General features: G+C 56.0%; 1 protein-coding gene across 1 annotated transcript; it reads left to right on the top strand.

The window, feature by feature from the left end:
- Window positions 1-5,887: 5,887 nt before the first annotated feature.
- Window positions 5,888-13,912, top strand: LOC144277636 (CCN family member 1-like). The gene is made up of 5 exons (XM_077838548.1): window positions 5,888-5,938; window positions 6,930-7,143; window positions 9,752-10,069; window positions 11,549-11,748; window positions 13,604-13,912. Exons 1-5 carry the CDS (start codon window positions 5,888-5,890, stop codon window positions 13,910-13,912), a joined length of 1,092 nt encoding a protein of 363 aa, XP_077694674.1.
- Window positions 13,913-14,257: the final 345 nt, after the last annotated feature.

Consider the following 14,257-nt stretch of genomic DNA (forward strand, 5'->3'; position numbering starts at 1 on the left):
AAAGGTCATGATTTGCTGAAACCCACTGTTCTGTCAAAATATGTATATCACTAAGTGTGTATGAAGTTATGAGATTTTGCTGTATGGTTGTTACTGAAATATGCTGTAAATTTGTAAATGACATACAAAGGAGGGTGAACCACTCCCAGGAGGGTGTTTAACAACCATTAATCAGTACGGGAGTTGTAATCAATGACAGTTGCACAAGACCACCCCGGGGGATTGCTCAACTCTGTGACTCAGCAAAGCCCACCAGGACTTGTCTCGGCTAGTATTTTCGAGGCACACAGACTGAGGGTATTAACTAAGAGATAGTGGTATCATGCTTTTGTCTTTCTCCTCCCCTACCTATGCTTGAAGCATCAAGAATGCTGGAAAGACAAAGACTCCAACTGAGGGGATTGGTCCCGGGCTTAAGGGAGAAGCCGAGAAAGGGACTGAGAGACTTTGTCCGTTGGACCATATGAACTGGAACCATAAACTCACTGAACATTAAATCTCACCAAATGAGGGTCAATCCATCCTCATCATCATATCCACTCATTATACTCCACAACTGAATGTAGCCATTATATGAACATACCCTCATACCCCAATGTCTCTACTTGGACTCGTTAACCTTTTACCCCCAATAGGGGATATTGCAGATTATGTATTCCTTATGCCATCCAATCTTAAACCAAACTTTGCACTCCTTGATAATCTGTACGTTATTCCCTGATAACCAGAAACTTTGATGCTTAAACTCTGTACCATTCACTTTTTTTTTAAAACATCTTAATAAAACTTTTGAACTGTAACATCCAGTGGGGAGTGAGAAAACTGCTTGATCTAAATACTCCCTAGTGTAATTGTGTTTAAGATTTAGACCTTGGTAATTATCTCTGACTTTTTATGCCTGCCACTTATAATCACTTAAAATCTAGCTGTCTGCAGTTAATAAAACTGTTTTATGTTTTACCTAAACAGCGTGTTTTGTTTGAAGTGCTTGGGAAATCTCAGCTCAGTTTACACAGGCAGGTAGGTGCATGTTCTCTCCACTTGAGGGAAGGGTGGACTGGTTAATAAACTTACACTGGTCAGGCTGCTGACCAGAGCAAGATGGTATAGCTCTAGGGAGCTGGTGGGGAATCGACCGGTGCTTGTCTCTGTGTGATTCGTGAGTGGCTCTGGGAGCATTCATGCAATCTAGCTGGGTGTGGGTCTCCATATGCTGTTGTGATGAGTAATAACAGCACCTGGAGGGGTTTGCTGCTGGTCAGTAGTAAAGCATTGTGAGAGACAGCCCAGACTGGAGAGTTAAGGGGGCACAGCAGTACCCCATTTCCAGGTTGTATCCCGGGGACTCCGTCACAGTGGATAGAGGGATAGATAGAGAGATGTGGATGGATAGACAGAGGGGTGGGGTAGGTAGAGGGGTGTGGATGGGTGGATGGACAGAGGGGTGAGGGTGGACAGAGGGGTAGATAGAGGGGTGTGGATGGACAGAGGGGTGAGGATGGATGGAGGGGTAGGTAGAGGGATGTGGATGCAAGGACAGAAAGGTGAGGGTGGATGGAGGGGTCGGTAGAGGGATGTGGACGGATGGATGGAGGGGTAGGTAGAGGGGTGTGGATGGGAGGACAGAGAGGTGAGGGTGGATGGAGGGGTTGGTAGAGGGGTGTGGACGGGAGGACAGAGAGGTGAGGGTGGATGGAGGGGTTGGTAGAGGGGTGTGGACGGGAGGACAGAGAGGTGAGGGTGGATGGAGGGGTTGGTAGAGGGGTGTGGACGGGAGGACAGAGGTGAGGGTGGATGGAGGGGTCGGTAGAGGGGTGTGGACGGGTGGATAGAGAGGTGAGGGTGGATGGAGGGTTCGGTAGAGGGGTGTGGACGGGAGGACAGAGAGGTGAGGGTGGATGGAGGGGTTGGTAGAGGGGTGTGGACGGGAGGACAGAGAGGTGAGGGTGGATGGAGGGGTTGGTAGAGGGGTGTGGGTGGGTAGAAGGGTAGGTAGGCAGAGAGAGGGGTTGCACTAGACACATAGCGTGTGTTGGGCACAGCCATGCAGGAGATCAGTAATGGGGAGTCATTTCCATCACCCACGCTGGGTCACCCCCTGCAGGAGCACATTCACTCCAGGGTGAGCAGGTCCTTCCTGGGCCCACCCGCCTGCGTGGTGAGCAATGCCCATGGCCCCAGCTCCGCTTGCAGGCTGCCAGAGGGGCTGAGTCATGGACCCGGCAGCTTTTGCTCATAGGTGTGGGAGGATACAGACCTGTCTGTGCATTCCCCCACCCCACCCCACCGCTCCTGAGCCATCTGGGGCAGAAGGAAATAATTGTGTTGTGACCTCAACTGCCTCCTGACCAAGGGAGAGGAGGCGGCTATGTAGTGTGTGTGTGGGGGGGGGGGCAGAAGCTCCCTGAGCTGCCCCCCTGTCTGTACTTAGCCCCCTCACCTCACTGGCTAATGTGTGGGGAGGCCATGCAGAGGGTGGCCCAGGTGAGTTGTGTCTCCAACGTGTGTTACACCCAGGGAGGAGGAATGGGTCAGTGAAGGACATGCCACCTGGCAGAGAGCTCAGGGCACAAGGGCCAGCAGCACACGGGGTCCTTTCTGCTTGAGCCTCTCGAGCTAGGAGCGTGCAGTGGGCTGGAGAGGGACTCTAGTGGTAGTGGGGATTGGGAGTGTCTGAGTGTGAACACCTGGGTTCTCTCCCCAGTTCTGAGAGGGGAGGGGGGTCTAGTGGTAGAGCCAGGGCAGCTGGGAGCCAAGGGTCCTATTCCTAGCTCCAGGGTGTGTCATTAAGAGCTGGGGACTTGGGAGTTGCATTTGTACCAGCCCACTTGTCCCCTGGTGCGCAGGCCCAGCACTACACTTGGCAGCAGGGTCTTCTGGGTATAGTACTGCATTGTGGGATAGATTTGGGCAAGCCAGCTAGAACCAAATCAGCTGCTGCCACACTCACTGGGAAGCAACTCTTGTTACCCTCAGCAATACAGGCCGGGAACCTGCCGGCTATCGCCGAAGTGGCTAGACCCAAGGGGCCACTCTGGCAGCGTAAAGTGGGTGCGATCCTCCCTCCTGCAGAGGGTCCTTCCTGGCTGGCATAGGGACTCTGTACCCACCCTGCTCCCAGCACAGGCATGGGGTGGATCAGAGGGACGGCCAGAGCACACTGAGCTGTGGCTGATCTCTGAGCCCCAGGAGCCATAGGAGGAAGAGCATGAGTTAGAGCCGCCACAAGGCGGCTCTAACTTATGCACAGCTGCCAAGTTTTGTGCAGCTCCACATGTGACATTTTATGCAAATGATCCCCTGAGCTCATCAGCATGTTTTCAATGAATTTGCAGGTGCTAATACTCCCTGGGGGCATGTGCATAGAGCTAAACCTCACTGGGCAGGTATACAAGGCTGGGGCAGGGAGGGAGAGTCCTGGCTCCTCAGTGGCATCTAGTGGCTGACAGAAGGTACAGCAGCTGAGACAATGTGTGTGAGCTTTCAGCCAGAACAGTGGGCACGTGTGATAGGGACATATGTGCCATAGGGGGAGGCACTGAGAGGCAGGGCCCCAATTATGGGGGCTTTAAAGCTACCTTAACCCCAGTGAGGGCCCCAGTATACAGGGCTTGCAAACCCCTATCTGCAGCTTGGGGGTCTGGTTTCCAATGGGAGCCCAGAGACCCCCAATGTCAGGTCCCTTCACAGCTAGCGCAGGGTCTGCCGGCCAGCTAGCAACTGGTCCCAGTCCGAGCCACACTGGCGCCTGTCCCTGGGGCTGGCTGGGGTATTAGCAATGTCTCCTCTTCCTCCCGCCCGGTCAGGGTGAAAAACAAATCAAGGTGAAAACCCAGCCCAGCCCCTGCTAACCAAAGAAGCGGCTGCAGGAAATAACAGCCAGGAATGTCAAGCTATAAATCGTGTCACCGGCAGATCACAGCTATGAAGTTGGCACAGCAGGAAATCCCTGCTGTGGGTTATTGCCCTCTCTGGATGCTGCCTTTATACACAGGGGACTTATCTAGCTGGGAGGAACAGAGAGTTATTTAGCTACCTTTGGAATGAGCCAGGCAGCAGCTGATTAAGTCTCCTAGCCTAGGAGTGGGGTAGAACTGGCCAACCCTGGCAGTAAGAACCTCCCCCTCCAAAAATTATTGGGCCAGATCCTCAGTTGGTGCAAATTAGTGTCACTCCACTGAATGGGGATCTGGCCCATTGATTCCAATGGAGCAAGGGCCATTTACCCCATGTGGCCCTTTGCATCTGGACCTCTGAGTACAGACCTAATACCCGCTAGATGATCCTTGGTGTGATTGCACTGGGGATGACTGTCCTCTCATTCACACCTGGTGTCAATCAGGAGCCACTCTGCTGGGGTTTGTCAAGTGTTAATCTGGAGTAAGTGAGATGAGAATGGGGCCCCTTGATTTCACTGGAGCTGCTCCTGATTTGCAACCCAGTGAGGAAGTGGGATGGATTCTTCTCTCAGTTAGACGGATGTAAATCTTGAGGAACTCCCAAAACACTGATGGAGTTACTCCAGATCCACACCAGCATAGCTCAGAGCAGACTCTAATCCAGCGGGAGGAGAAACAGTCCCTTTTGTTTGTAGAGCCTCGCCTCTCCTTGCTCACCCTGGTGTGAGTCCAGAGCGACCCCACTGGAGCGGATTTTCCTCCTGCGCCAGTGTGTATCTGGAGTAACTCCATGGATTCTGATTTCCCTTTCATTCACTCTACTGTAAATCTGGAGTAACTCCAGGGGGTCTGATTCTCCTCTCCCCTTGTGTAAATTGGGAATAACCTTATTGTTCCCAGTTCTTTGTCTGGTGGATCCAGAATAACGGTTCAGGCTTCCAGATTTACACCCGGAGAGCTGAGCAGGAGCATTGCTTCAGATTTCAACAGGGGGGACTTTGAGTGCTGGTGCAGTGCCCCCATTCTTCAGAGCCGGGGGGGGGGTGAAGCCCCCAAGGGAGGCATGGCATGACAGTGGTCAGCTGGGCCAGATTTGAGTGGCATGGGACCTCATGCACCAGGTCGCCCTAGCTCTGGGGAGCAGGCAGGGAATCGACTGGTGCTTTTCTCTGTGCGACCTTAGGGGGGGCAGGTAAGTAACCTCCTTAGCCGAAAATCCTGGGTGCACCTCTGGCGAGAGCCTTGGGGGCGGGGCCTGCTTTCCGGGGTGCTGGTCAGAGTCAATGGTCTGGCAGCCCCTTTGGGCCCTAACCGCGATGAATAACCCTATGGGCCCGCAGAACCCAGTGCTGATGAGCCGCTGGGGCGGGGGAGGCGTGCACAGACGGGCCCACCCTGCGCTACCTTAGGGGCGCCCCGGAGACCTGCTCCCACGGCCCCCTGGCCCGCCGCAAAGCTCACAGCCTGGCTCGCATTACAACCCGCGCGCTGTTTATGTCCCTTCCGCCGTTTCCTTTCGCTCCGGCCGCCGGCCGCCCGCGGCGTGGAGGTGGCTTTCGTGCATTGCAGGGATGGTTGCGGCCGGCGCTGCCCCTCGCCCTGGCATGTCTGCGGCGCAAAGGAGGCGAGGCGAGACGCTGCCCACGCGCGGCCCTGCAACCTCGCAGCGCCTCTCGTCTTATGAATGACTCTATTCATGCGGCCCCTCCCACCGCCGCAGGCCCCGCCCCTTCCCCCTTGGAATGTCTGGAAGGCCGCCACCCTTGCTATTGGCCGGCCAAGGCCGGTGGGCGGGGCGCTGGAGGTGGCAGTATAAATAGGGAGCCGAAAGGAGCCGGCGCAGATGCTGTTCGGGGTGGCTGGGTGATGCACGTGCTGGGCGCTTCGGCGGGGTTTGCTGAGCGGCGGCGGTGGAGCTCAGGCTGCCGGGCTGCTCGGCTCCGCTGAGCCCTCGAGGCGTCCTTTCCTCTGGCCCGTTGAAGTCCGCGATGGAACAAGCGTCTCTGCTCAGCTTTGTTTTCCTGCTGTACCTTGCGCTGGTGAGGGGGGGATCTTCCGGCTCCTCCTGGGGATGGGCGGGCGGATCCTCAGCTGGTGTAAGTCCGTCGCTCCCGTTGACTCGAGGCTGACTCTCACCGGCCGAGGGGCTCGCTTTGGGGGCGTCTAAAGTCTGCGCCGCTGTCTAGGGAGCCGGTTTCCATATGGGGCAACTTCTGAGGGATCCCAGCTCAGGAGCTGGGTCCTGTTGAGACCTGATCTGGCCTTTCCTCGCCTGGACTTCACGCAGCGCTGGGTGTTCTGCAAACCTGGCTACTGACGTGTTTTGTCTTTGAGGTGCTTAACTTTAGGTTCCTGAATCTGGGGATTTTTCTGCTCGATGCTCCTCTCCATCAGTGGGCGTGACACTGGTTTAGGTTAGCTGAAGATCCGGCCTTCTGAGCTCACTTGCTTTGGTGTAAACCTGGAGTCACTTCCTGTGCTGCTGCTCTAGATTTAAACTAGTGTTGACAAGATCAGGAGTCACTCCAGTGGGATCTGTGCTAGCCTGAGAGCAGAATTTGATCCTGAGGTGTTTGGTTTTTTTTCTTCTAAATTACTTCCCTAAATCCCTTATCTCGTCTCTGCCTCCATCTGTCTCGATGGTGGTGACTTTGATCCTGGCTGGATTTTTATCGTTGAGGTTTAGTGGGGGGGGGGGGGAAGAATGCAGATCCTCTGAGAAATGCAGCTGCACCTAGGAAACTATTTTAGTGCCACCTCCCATAAAAAGAGGCCTGGCTCATCCATCCCAAAATAGTCCCTCTTTGAAGTGCTTGCCCAGCTTTTTGGGGGGAGGGGAATGTTTGGACTCAGCAGGGCTTGTCTATTTAAAACCTCCAAAACCTTTTTGTAGGACCTACAAAAATTTTGTTGTTCTGTCGCTCTTCCCCACCACTAACGTGGCGTCTATTCAAAACCAGCTGGGACTCCTTTTTTTTCTAGGTCTTGCCAAAATATTATCCCTCATCCAAGGGCTTTCTTTGCCTGTAGGTGGCGTGTCGTTGCCCTCTGCAGTGTCTTTGCCCCCCCAGCCCACCCCATTGTGCTCCTGGGGTCAGCATGGTGCTTGATGGCTGCGGGTGCTGCAAAATCTGTGCCAGGCAGCTGAACGACGACTGCAGCAAACACTGGCTGTGTGACCCCCACAGGGGGCTGGAATGCAACTTTGGAGCGGACCCGTTGGCCAGCAAGGGCATCTGTCGGGGTAAGCAGGGTGCTGGGACTGGCACAGGGTGTGTGGGGTGGGGGGCACATCCTCATTTACTTTCTGTCTACATCTCTGAGGGGGGGTACCCTGATTCCAGATCATCAGGGAGGATGGGGGGCAAATACCCCCACCCCAATATAAACTCTGCTTGTGACAATGCCCCCACCCCAAAAGAGTGAGATGAACCCCCACATACAGACCCTGCTGGCAACACCCCCTCCCTCTGGTTCTTGAGCTAAATAAGAGGATCTTTTTTTAATGTAGGGGACAATGAACTCTTTCCCCTCCTCCCCCACAGTCCAACAGATCTAGCCCCTGCCCTCGCCTAGGAAAGGTGTTAATCGGGTACCAAATTGGCATGGAGGAGGTGTCCACCTGTCTGAACTGGTGGAATTCCCATCCCGGGGTAATGACAGGGCCTAGGGTGTCTCCTGGAGCCTCCCTGTCAAAGAGCAAAGTGGTGTTACTGTAGGTCCTTCAGTAACCATGCCCAGCTGATGCACTGCACAGGGCAGGTGGGGAGAGGGCCCAGCTGCCTGGGGAGGTGGCATCTCTATACTGAGAGCTAGTGGAAGGACTGTGCTGCCTCCTGCCCCCCATTAAGGGAGCTCTGGGGACAGCCAGAAACCCCCCTGCCCCCAGTGGGGATCTAATGCTCACTCCCTCTTGGGGGGAGTTGTTCTAGGCTGCAGGGGTGGGGAGCTGGTCAGGGGGCAAGACACAGGGCCATGGCAGGGCTGGAGGAGGTGTCTGGGGGTGGAAGGTTCCAGGCAGGTGGGGAGAGGAGCCCAGGACAGTGGAGGGGGCCTGTCACTGATGCTCCACCAGCCCCTGTGATTGACTGACACACACCCCACCCCACCCCGCCCCGGCACCAACTTCCCAGGCTCTATTCCAAGCGGGGGGGTTCATGCCAGCCCCATGGGGCAGTGGGATGGGTGAGTGCCCACCCCACAGGAGTCCAGGATGGTGTAAATGGGGGGGGGGGGCGGGGTCTCCCTTTGAGCTCTCACTGGCTGAGAAGGCAATCCGGCTCAGGGTGTCTTGAAAACCCATCTCCCCTGCCATGCTGGAGCTGACTGCCCTGGGGAGACTGTCTCCCTTGATCACATGTGTGTCATTAATACCCTGGAGTGACAGAGGGTGGGGGATGGCTGGCTTAGGAGTGGGGACCAGTCATATGGGAAACTGGTGATACACATGTGCTTCTCTTGGATTCAACCCCCATGTACATCTGGGGGGCAGGGCAGGGGGCATGGCACAAGCCCAGAAAGAGAAGTTCATTCAGCAGCCTGTTCAAGCATGGGGAGACCGAAGAGCAAGGCGTCCCCCCTGCTGGCTTGGGGTGGGAGAGCGTCGCTGACCTGTGCCCCCCTGCCCCAGTGTGGATGGGCTCAGGCCCAGGTCCAGAGGGGTGGTGGTGGGAAAGCTGGAGCCTGTGAGCTCAGGGCTCAGGAATGTGTCCAGGAGAGTGAAAAGCCGGGCCAGGGATCCAGAGCCAGCCACATTCCTGCAGGGATTGTACATTTGCCCCTCCATCCTTGGAAATCTGTCCCCCCCTCACCCTTTTCTCCTGTGGGGGTGGGGGAGGTAATTTTTCCCCTGGTCCTGGCGGGCAAGGGAGCCTGAATCCAGCATGAGGGTCTCTTTTTTTTTTTCTTTTCCCCTGCTGTTGCAACACGATCCATTCCTGGCCCTTGTGATCCCGGCCCACATCCTGTTTTCCGGAGCTATTTAAAGCTGGGGCTCCTCTCTCTAAAATCTCTTGCTCCTGGGCCCTTAGGGGGAGCAGCAGCCTCAGTCCCTGCTCCAACACTTGGGTCTGGCCCAATGGTGTGGTCTAAGGATGAAGCACCTGTATTCCCCCGCCCCACGCACCCCCCCCAAGATCCATCCACGTCCTTCATCCTGCAAGGTCACTTAGCATCAGCAGCTCCCATTGGCCTCTCCAGGGCCTGGGATGCTCTGGCGATGGGCTGTGAATTCCTTAGAGGTGAGGTTCCTTCCTTATTTTGGGGGCACCCTAGTCACCACCCTTAAAGGACCCCTGCCACAGGAGGGGGCTCCAGCCATGGACCTCTGATGGGAATGGTCCAATCCTGAACCATGCTGTGCCCCCCCTTAACAGGCTTGACCCCCCCAAGTCCTCTCTAGTCCCCAGTGCAAGATGCCCCAAGTCTCCTCTAATCAAATCTGATGCCTGCACAACAATCCCCAGGTGGGCATAGGCCTGTGCCAGGAGGTAAGGGCATGGATGCCCAAGCACCATGCTATAGCTGCACCAGGGTGCTGCTGACCCCCGGTCCGTGTGGAGCAACTGATGCTGCAAGTTGTCTGGCCACTGCCGTGGTTCTGCCCCTCTCCCACAATGCAATGCTTCTGAGCAGCAAAGTACCCGGAGACCCTTGCTGCTCTGGGGCCACAATGCCAAGCCAGCATGTGGCTTTGGAGGGGTGGGGGAGTTAGGAGCTGGGCAGACCAGCAGTGGGTTCCTAGGACATTTGGCTATCTTGACATGAAAGAGGTGGAGGGATCCACTAGGGAGTGGGTGCCCCTCTTGGGCAGCTGACTAATGAGCCTCTTGGGGGCCCTGCTGTGTCCCCAGCCAAACAGGAAGGCCGGACATGCCAGTACAACGGGCGGATCTACCAGAACGGTGAGAACTTCCAGCCCAGCTGCAAGCACCAGTGCAGCTGCATTGACGGTGCTGTCGGCTGCCTGTTTCTGTGCCCCCTGGAGATGCCCCTGGCCTCCCTCAGCTGCCCTGACCCACAGCTGCTCAAGGTGCCCGGCCAGTGCTGCAAGAAGCTTGTGTGCAGCAAGGGGGCCAAGAGGTTTGGGGAGGTCTCCTTTGAGGGCAGGGAGACCAACAGCAATGAGCTTGTCTACGTGGGCAAGGATGGGCACTGGAAGAACCTGCCAGGTGAGTGCATGAGAGGTGGGCACCAGATAAAGGAGCCCAGGATGAGATGCCAGGGCTGGACAAGAAGTGGTGGGTGTTGTGGGATAACCCCTGATTTGTAGGGTGCTATCACCAGCTAGCAACAAGCTCAAGTCTGATGTACCTATCCTGGTAGGGTGACTAGGAATGGTGCTTCACCCACCTCCCCAGGCTAATGCTCCAGCTCCTCCTGTCATTTAGCCTGATTGTCTGTTCTGGGAGAAAATCTCTCCTCCCTCCCCCCACCAGCAGGGAACTTCCTCAACTGGCAGAAGGGCTCTGCTCTCACACTAGGGAATGGATCAGGGCACAGCCAGAGCCTGTTGTGCTGCAGCTAGTCTCTGCTACCCAGGGACCACAGAGGGGCAGAGCGTAAATTAGAGCAGCCTCTAGGCAGCTCTAAATGCACATCTATGGCTGGACTGGAAGGTATCTTTGCCTCCAGTTTCCCCACATTGCATAGGTTGGGTGCATGCTTCCATGCATACTTCATTTAGACTGGGACCCTGCTGGCTGCGGTAGGAACATAAGGCTGGAGGCTAGTCCCTGCCCCAAGAGTTGGAAATCCACATTGGCTGTTTGAGTGCCCAGGAATGGCAGGTGCTGTGGTCAATGGCACCAAAGGGATCGGTTCACCGCTGCTGGGAAGCAGTGGCAAAGTTAGTAGGAGGGTGTGGGGAGCAGGGCATGGCAGCCTCTAGGGATAAGTGTGGTGCCTTTTCAAGTGGATTATGCAATTGACAGAAGGGGGCACCTGCCCCCAATTTTCCCGTGGGGCTGGAGAGTGCGCTTGTCTGGCAGCAACAGTGCCTGTCCCCAGGGCTGGGCCTGGCTCCCTGCTCCTGGTGTTGTGATGTGGTGCACAGGATCAGGTGGCACCCCACCATCATCCCCAAGGGCCAGTGGGGCCAAACCTGTGACCCCATGTGCCAGGCTGCAACATAGGGAGCTGAACCCCGCCCCATGGGCAGGAGCTGCTGCTGCTGGGTAGGCTCACTCTCCAGTGCCCCACCAGTGACCTGTTGCACCCCCTGGTTGCAAATCCTGGCTTGGCCACCCCTCAAGAGGTGGCCCAACTGGCCATCAGCTGAATTCCCCTCCAAGTTCAAGAGGGTAGCAGAGGAAGCTGAGTAACCAGCCCCCGAATCCAGGGGTGCTGGGTAGGCAGAGTCCCTGGGGCAGTGCAGGACTTAGTGGCTGCTGTGAAGGGGTCATGAGCAGGTGACACTTCCATTCCTCCCTTCTAGGACCAGCTCCAGAGTTGGGAATGGGGCAGGACAGACGGCAGCTTTAGTCAGTTGCCCTATATACCTTGCAGCTCATGCCAAGCTTCTAGGCCTGGCTTTGGTGCGGGAGCGTGTGACTGAAGGGCAACCTGAAATTCCCCGGTCCTGGCTTGATGGCAAGCACCCCCTGCTGGTGAGCCTGTGTATTAACTGGGCTCCCTCTCTCCTTCTCCAGCCTGGGCACCTCTGTTCAAGGCCCATTCGGTGCTGAGGAAATGCCTAACCCAGACTACGGACTGGTCTCCCTGCTCCAAGACGTGTGGCCTGGGTGCCTCCACCCGGGTCACCAACAACAACCCCCAGTGCAAGCTGGCCAAGGAGACGCAGCTGTGTCAGATCCGACCCTGCAGCCAGCCTGACTTCACCAAGCTGAAGGTGGGGCTGGGATCCCTACCTGTGGGGCAGTGGGGGGATATGCTGGGAGGTCCTTGACCTTGCCAAGGGAGGTGGGGACAGCCCCTAGAAGTGGTGTTGGAACAAGGAGCTTGCTATCCTAGCAAAGGACTCCAGGGGGGTGGGGGTGTTTCAGGAGGGGCTAGGAATCAGGACTCTTGGGGGGTTTATCTCCTGCTCCAGGGGAGTGGCATCTAGTGGCTAGAGCAGAGCTGGTAGGGGAGGACTCTTGAGTTCTCTCCCTGGTGCTGCCACTGGCTCACTGTGACCTTGAATCATAGAATATCAGGGTTGGAAGGGACCTCAGGAGGTCATCTAGTCCAACGCCCTGCTCAAAGCAGCACCAATCCCCAATTAAATCATCCTAGCCAGGGCTTTGTCAAGCCTGACCTTAAACTTCTAAGGAAGGAGATTCTACCACCTTCCTAGGTAACGCATTCCAGTGTTTCACCACCCTCCTAGCGAAAAAGTTTTTCCTAATATCCAACCTAAACCTCCCCCACTGCAACTTGAGACCATTACTCTTTGTCCTGTCCTCTTCTACCACTGAGAACAGTCTAGAGCCATCCTCTCTGGAACCCCCTTTCAGGTAGTTGAAAGCAGCTGTCAAATCTCCCCTCATTCTTCTCTTCTGCAGACTAAACAATCCCAGTTCCCTCAGCCTCTCCTCATAGGTCATGTGTTCCAGACCCCTAATCATTTTTGTTGCCCTTTGCTGGACTCTCTCCAATTTTTCCACATCCTTCTTGTAGTGTGGGGCCCAAAACTGAACACACTACTCCAGATGAGGCCTCCTCAATCTCAAATAGAGGGGAACAATCATGTCCCTCAGTCTGCTGGCAATGCCCCTACTTATACATCCCAAAATGCCATTGGCCTTCTTGGCAACAAGGGCACACTGCTGACTCATATCCAGCTTCTCGTCCACTGTAACCCCTAGGTCCTTTTCCGCAGATCTGCTGCCTAGCCATTCGGTCCCTAGTCTGTAGCGGTGCATTGGATTCTTCCGTCCTAAGTGCAGGACTCTGCACTTATCCTTATTGAACCTCATCAGATTTCTTTTGGCCCAATCCTCCAATTTGTCTAGGTCCTTCTGTATCCTATCCCTGCCCTCCAGCGTATCTACCACTCCTCCTAGTTTAGTATCATTCTCAAATTTGCTGAGAGTGCAATCCACACCATCCTCCAGATCATTTATGAAGATATTGAACAGCTGGGGAAGATCCTTCCCCCCCTCAGTTTCTCCATTTGTCAACTGGAGATCAAAAGGGTTGCTAAAGCCCCATCTCCACATGGAGGCTGTATTCAGGGCCCAACACAGCACTAAAGGCGGGGGCGGGTCTGGTGTAGAGCTAAGGGGCTGATGCAGGGTCACACTGGGCTGGCTTCTGGGGGTTGGGGGATGCAGGTCAGGGTCATGAGGGTCTAGACCCTCTGCTGGTATAAATGGCTCCATTGAAGTCCAGGCTTCCCCGCTAGGGAGCTGGAGACTTAGCCCAGCCTTTGAGTGATGGGTTGGATCCCAGCCAGTGCTGGGAGTGTCTGTCCTGCCACAGGCAAACTGCACTGAGCCCCAATGCACCCATTCCTAGGAGTCCCTCCTCATAGCTCCTCCCCAGACACAGCTGAGGCCTAACATACTCATTCCACTCTGGGTGCATCCAACTGAGTCCCCCCATCCCCCTCTTGGCTGAGACCTGGCAAACTCATGCCACACTGCAGCTGTAGATATTGGGGCCCTTATAGCTGTCTGACGTGCAGGCAGCTCCTACTCCCGCCACATTCTCCCTTCTCCCTCCAGCTGCATCTAACTGGGGTGTTTCCCTCCCCCCCGCAGAAGGGCAGGAAGTGTCTCCGGACCCAGAAGGCGCAAGAGCCGGTGCATTATGCCTATGCCGGCTGCAACAGCCTCCACAAGTACCAGCCCAGCTACTGCGGCTCGTGCCTGGACGGGCGCTGCTGCGTGCCCCTGCGCACCCGCACCCTGGCTGTGCCCTTCCACTGCCCCGCTGGGGCCTCCTTCACACGCAGCGTCATGGTGATCCACTCCTGCCAGTGCGGGCTGGCTCACTGCCAGCCCCTCAACGAGCCTGCCATGCATCCCCAGCACCGGCTAGATGAAGACACACACAAGTTCCTGGAGTGAGCTGTGCTGGCAACCCAGAACGGGCGAGGTCCTGGCGATGGCGTGGCGGGAGGGATGCCCCCTGCTCAAAGGACACTTTAAGGACTTGGATCTCAGCCCTAGATTAGGGGGGTCTCTAAGATGATGGGTGGAGGGCAGGCCTAGGGAGCTATTGACCCACATGGCAGCCCCTTTCTAGCCTGTATTTCCACTCGTGACCTCCCCCATTTCCTATCCCATGGTGCCTCTTTCCACCTGTGCCCCTTCATGTGCCCCACTTCCCTTACCTACCCCATGGAACCCTGCTGTGCATCCCCACTTCCTCCTGGGGGTGGGAGTATCTCACCACATCTTCCCCCCCAACCC

This window comes from Eretmochelys imbricata, chromosome 20, assembly GCF_965152235.1.
Source record: "Eretmochelys imbricata isolate rEreImb1 chromosome 20, rEreImb1.hap1, whole genome shotgun sequence".
Classification (NCBI taxonomy): Eukaryota; Metazoa; Chordata; order Testudines; family Cheloniidae; genus Eretmochelys; species Eretmochelys imbricata.

Coding starts and splice junctions, on each gene's coding strand:
- LOC144277636 (XM_077838548.1), top strand. CDS start 5,888: ATGGAACAAGCGTCTCTGCTCAGCTTTGTTTTCCTGCTGTACCTTGCG. Junction 7,144..9,751: donor CAGCAAGGGCATCTGTCGGG/GTAAGCAGGGTG, acceptor CTGTGTCCCCAG/CCAAACAGGAAGGCCGGACA. Junction 11,749..13,603: donor CTGACTTCACCAAGCTGAAG/GTGGGGCTGGGA, acceptor TCCCCCCCGCAG/AAGGGCAGGAAGTGTCTCCG.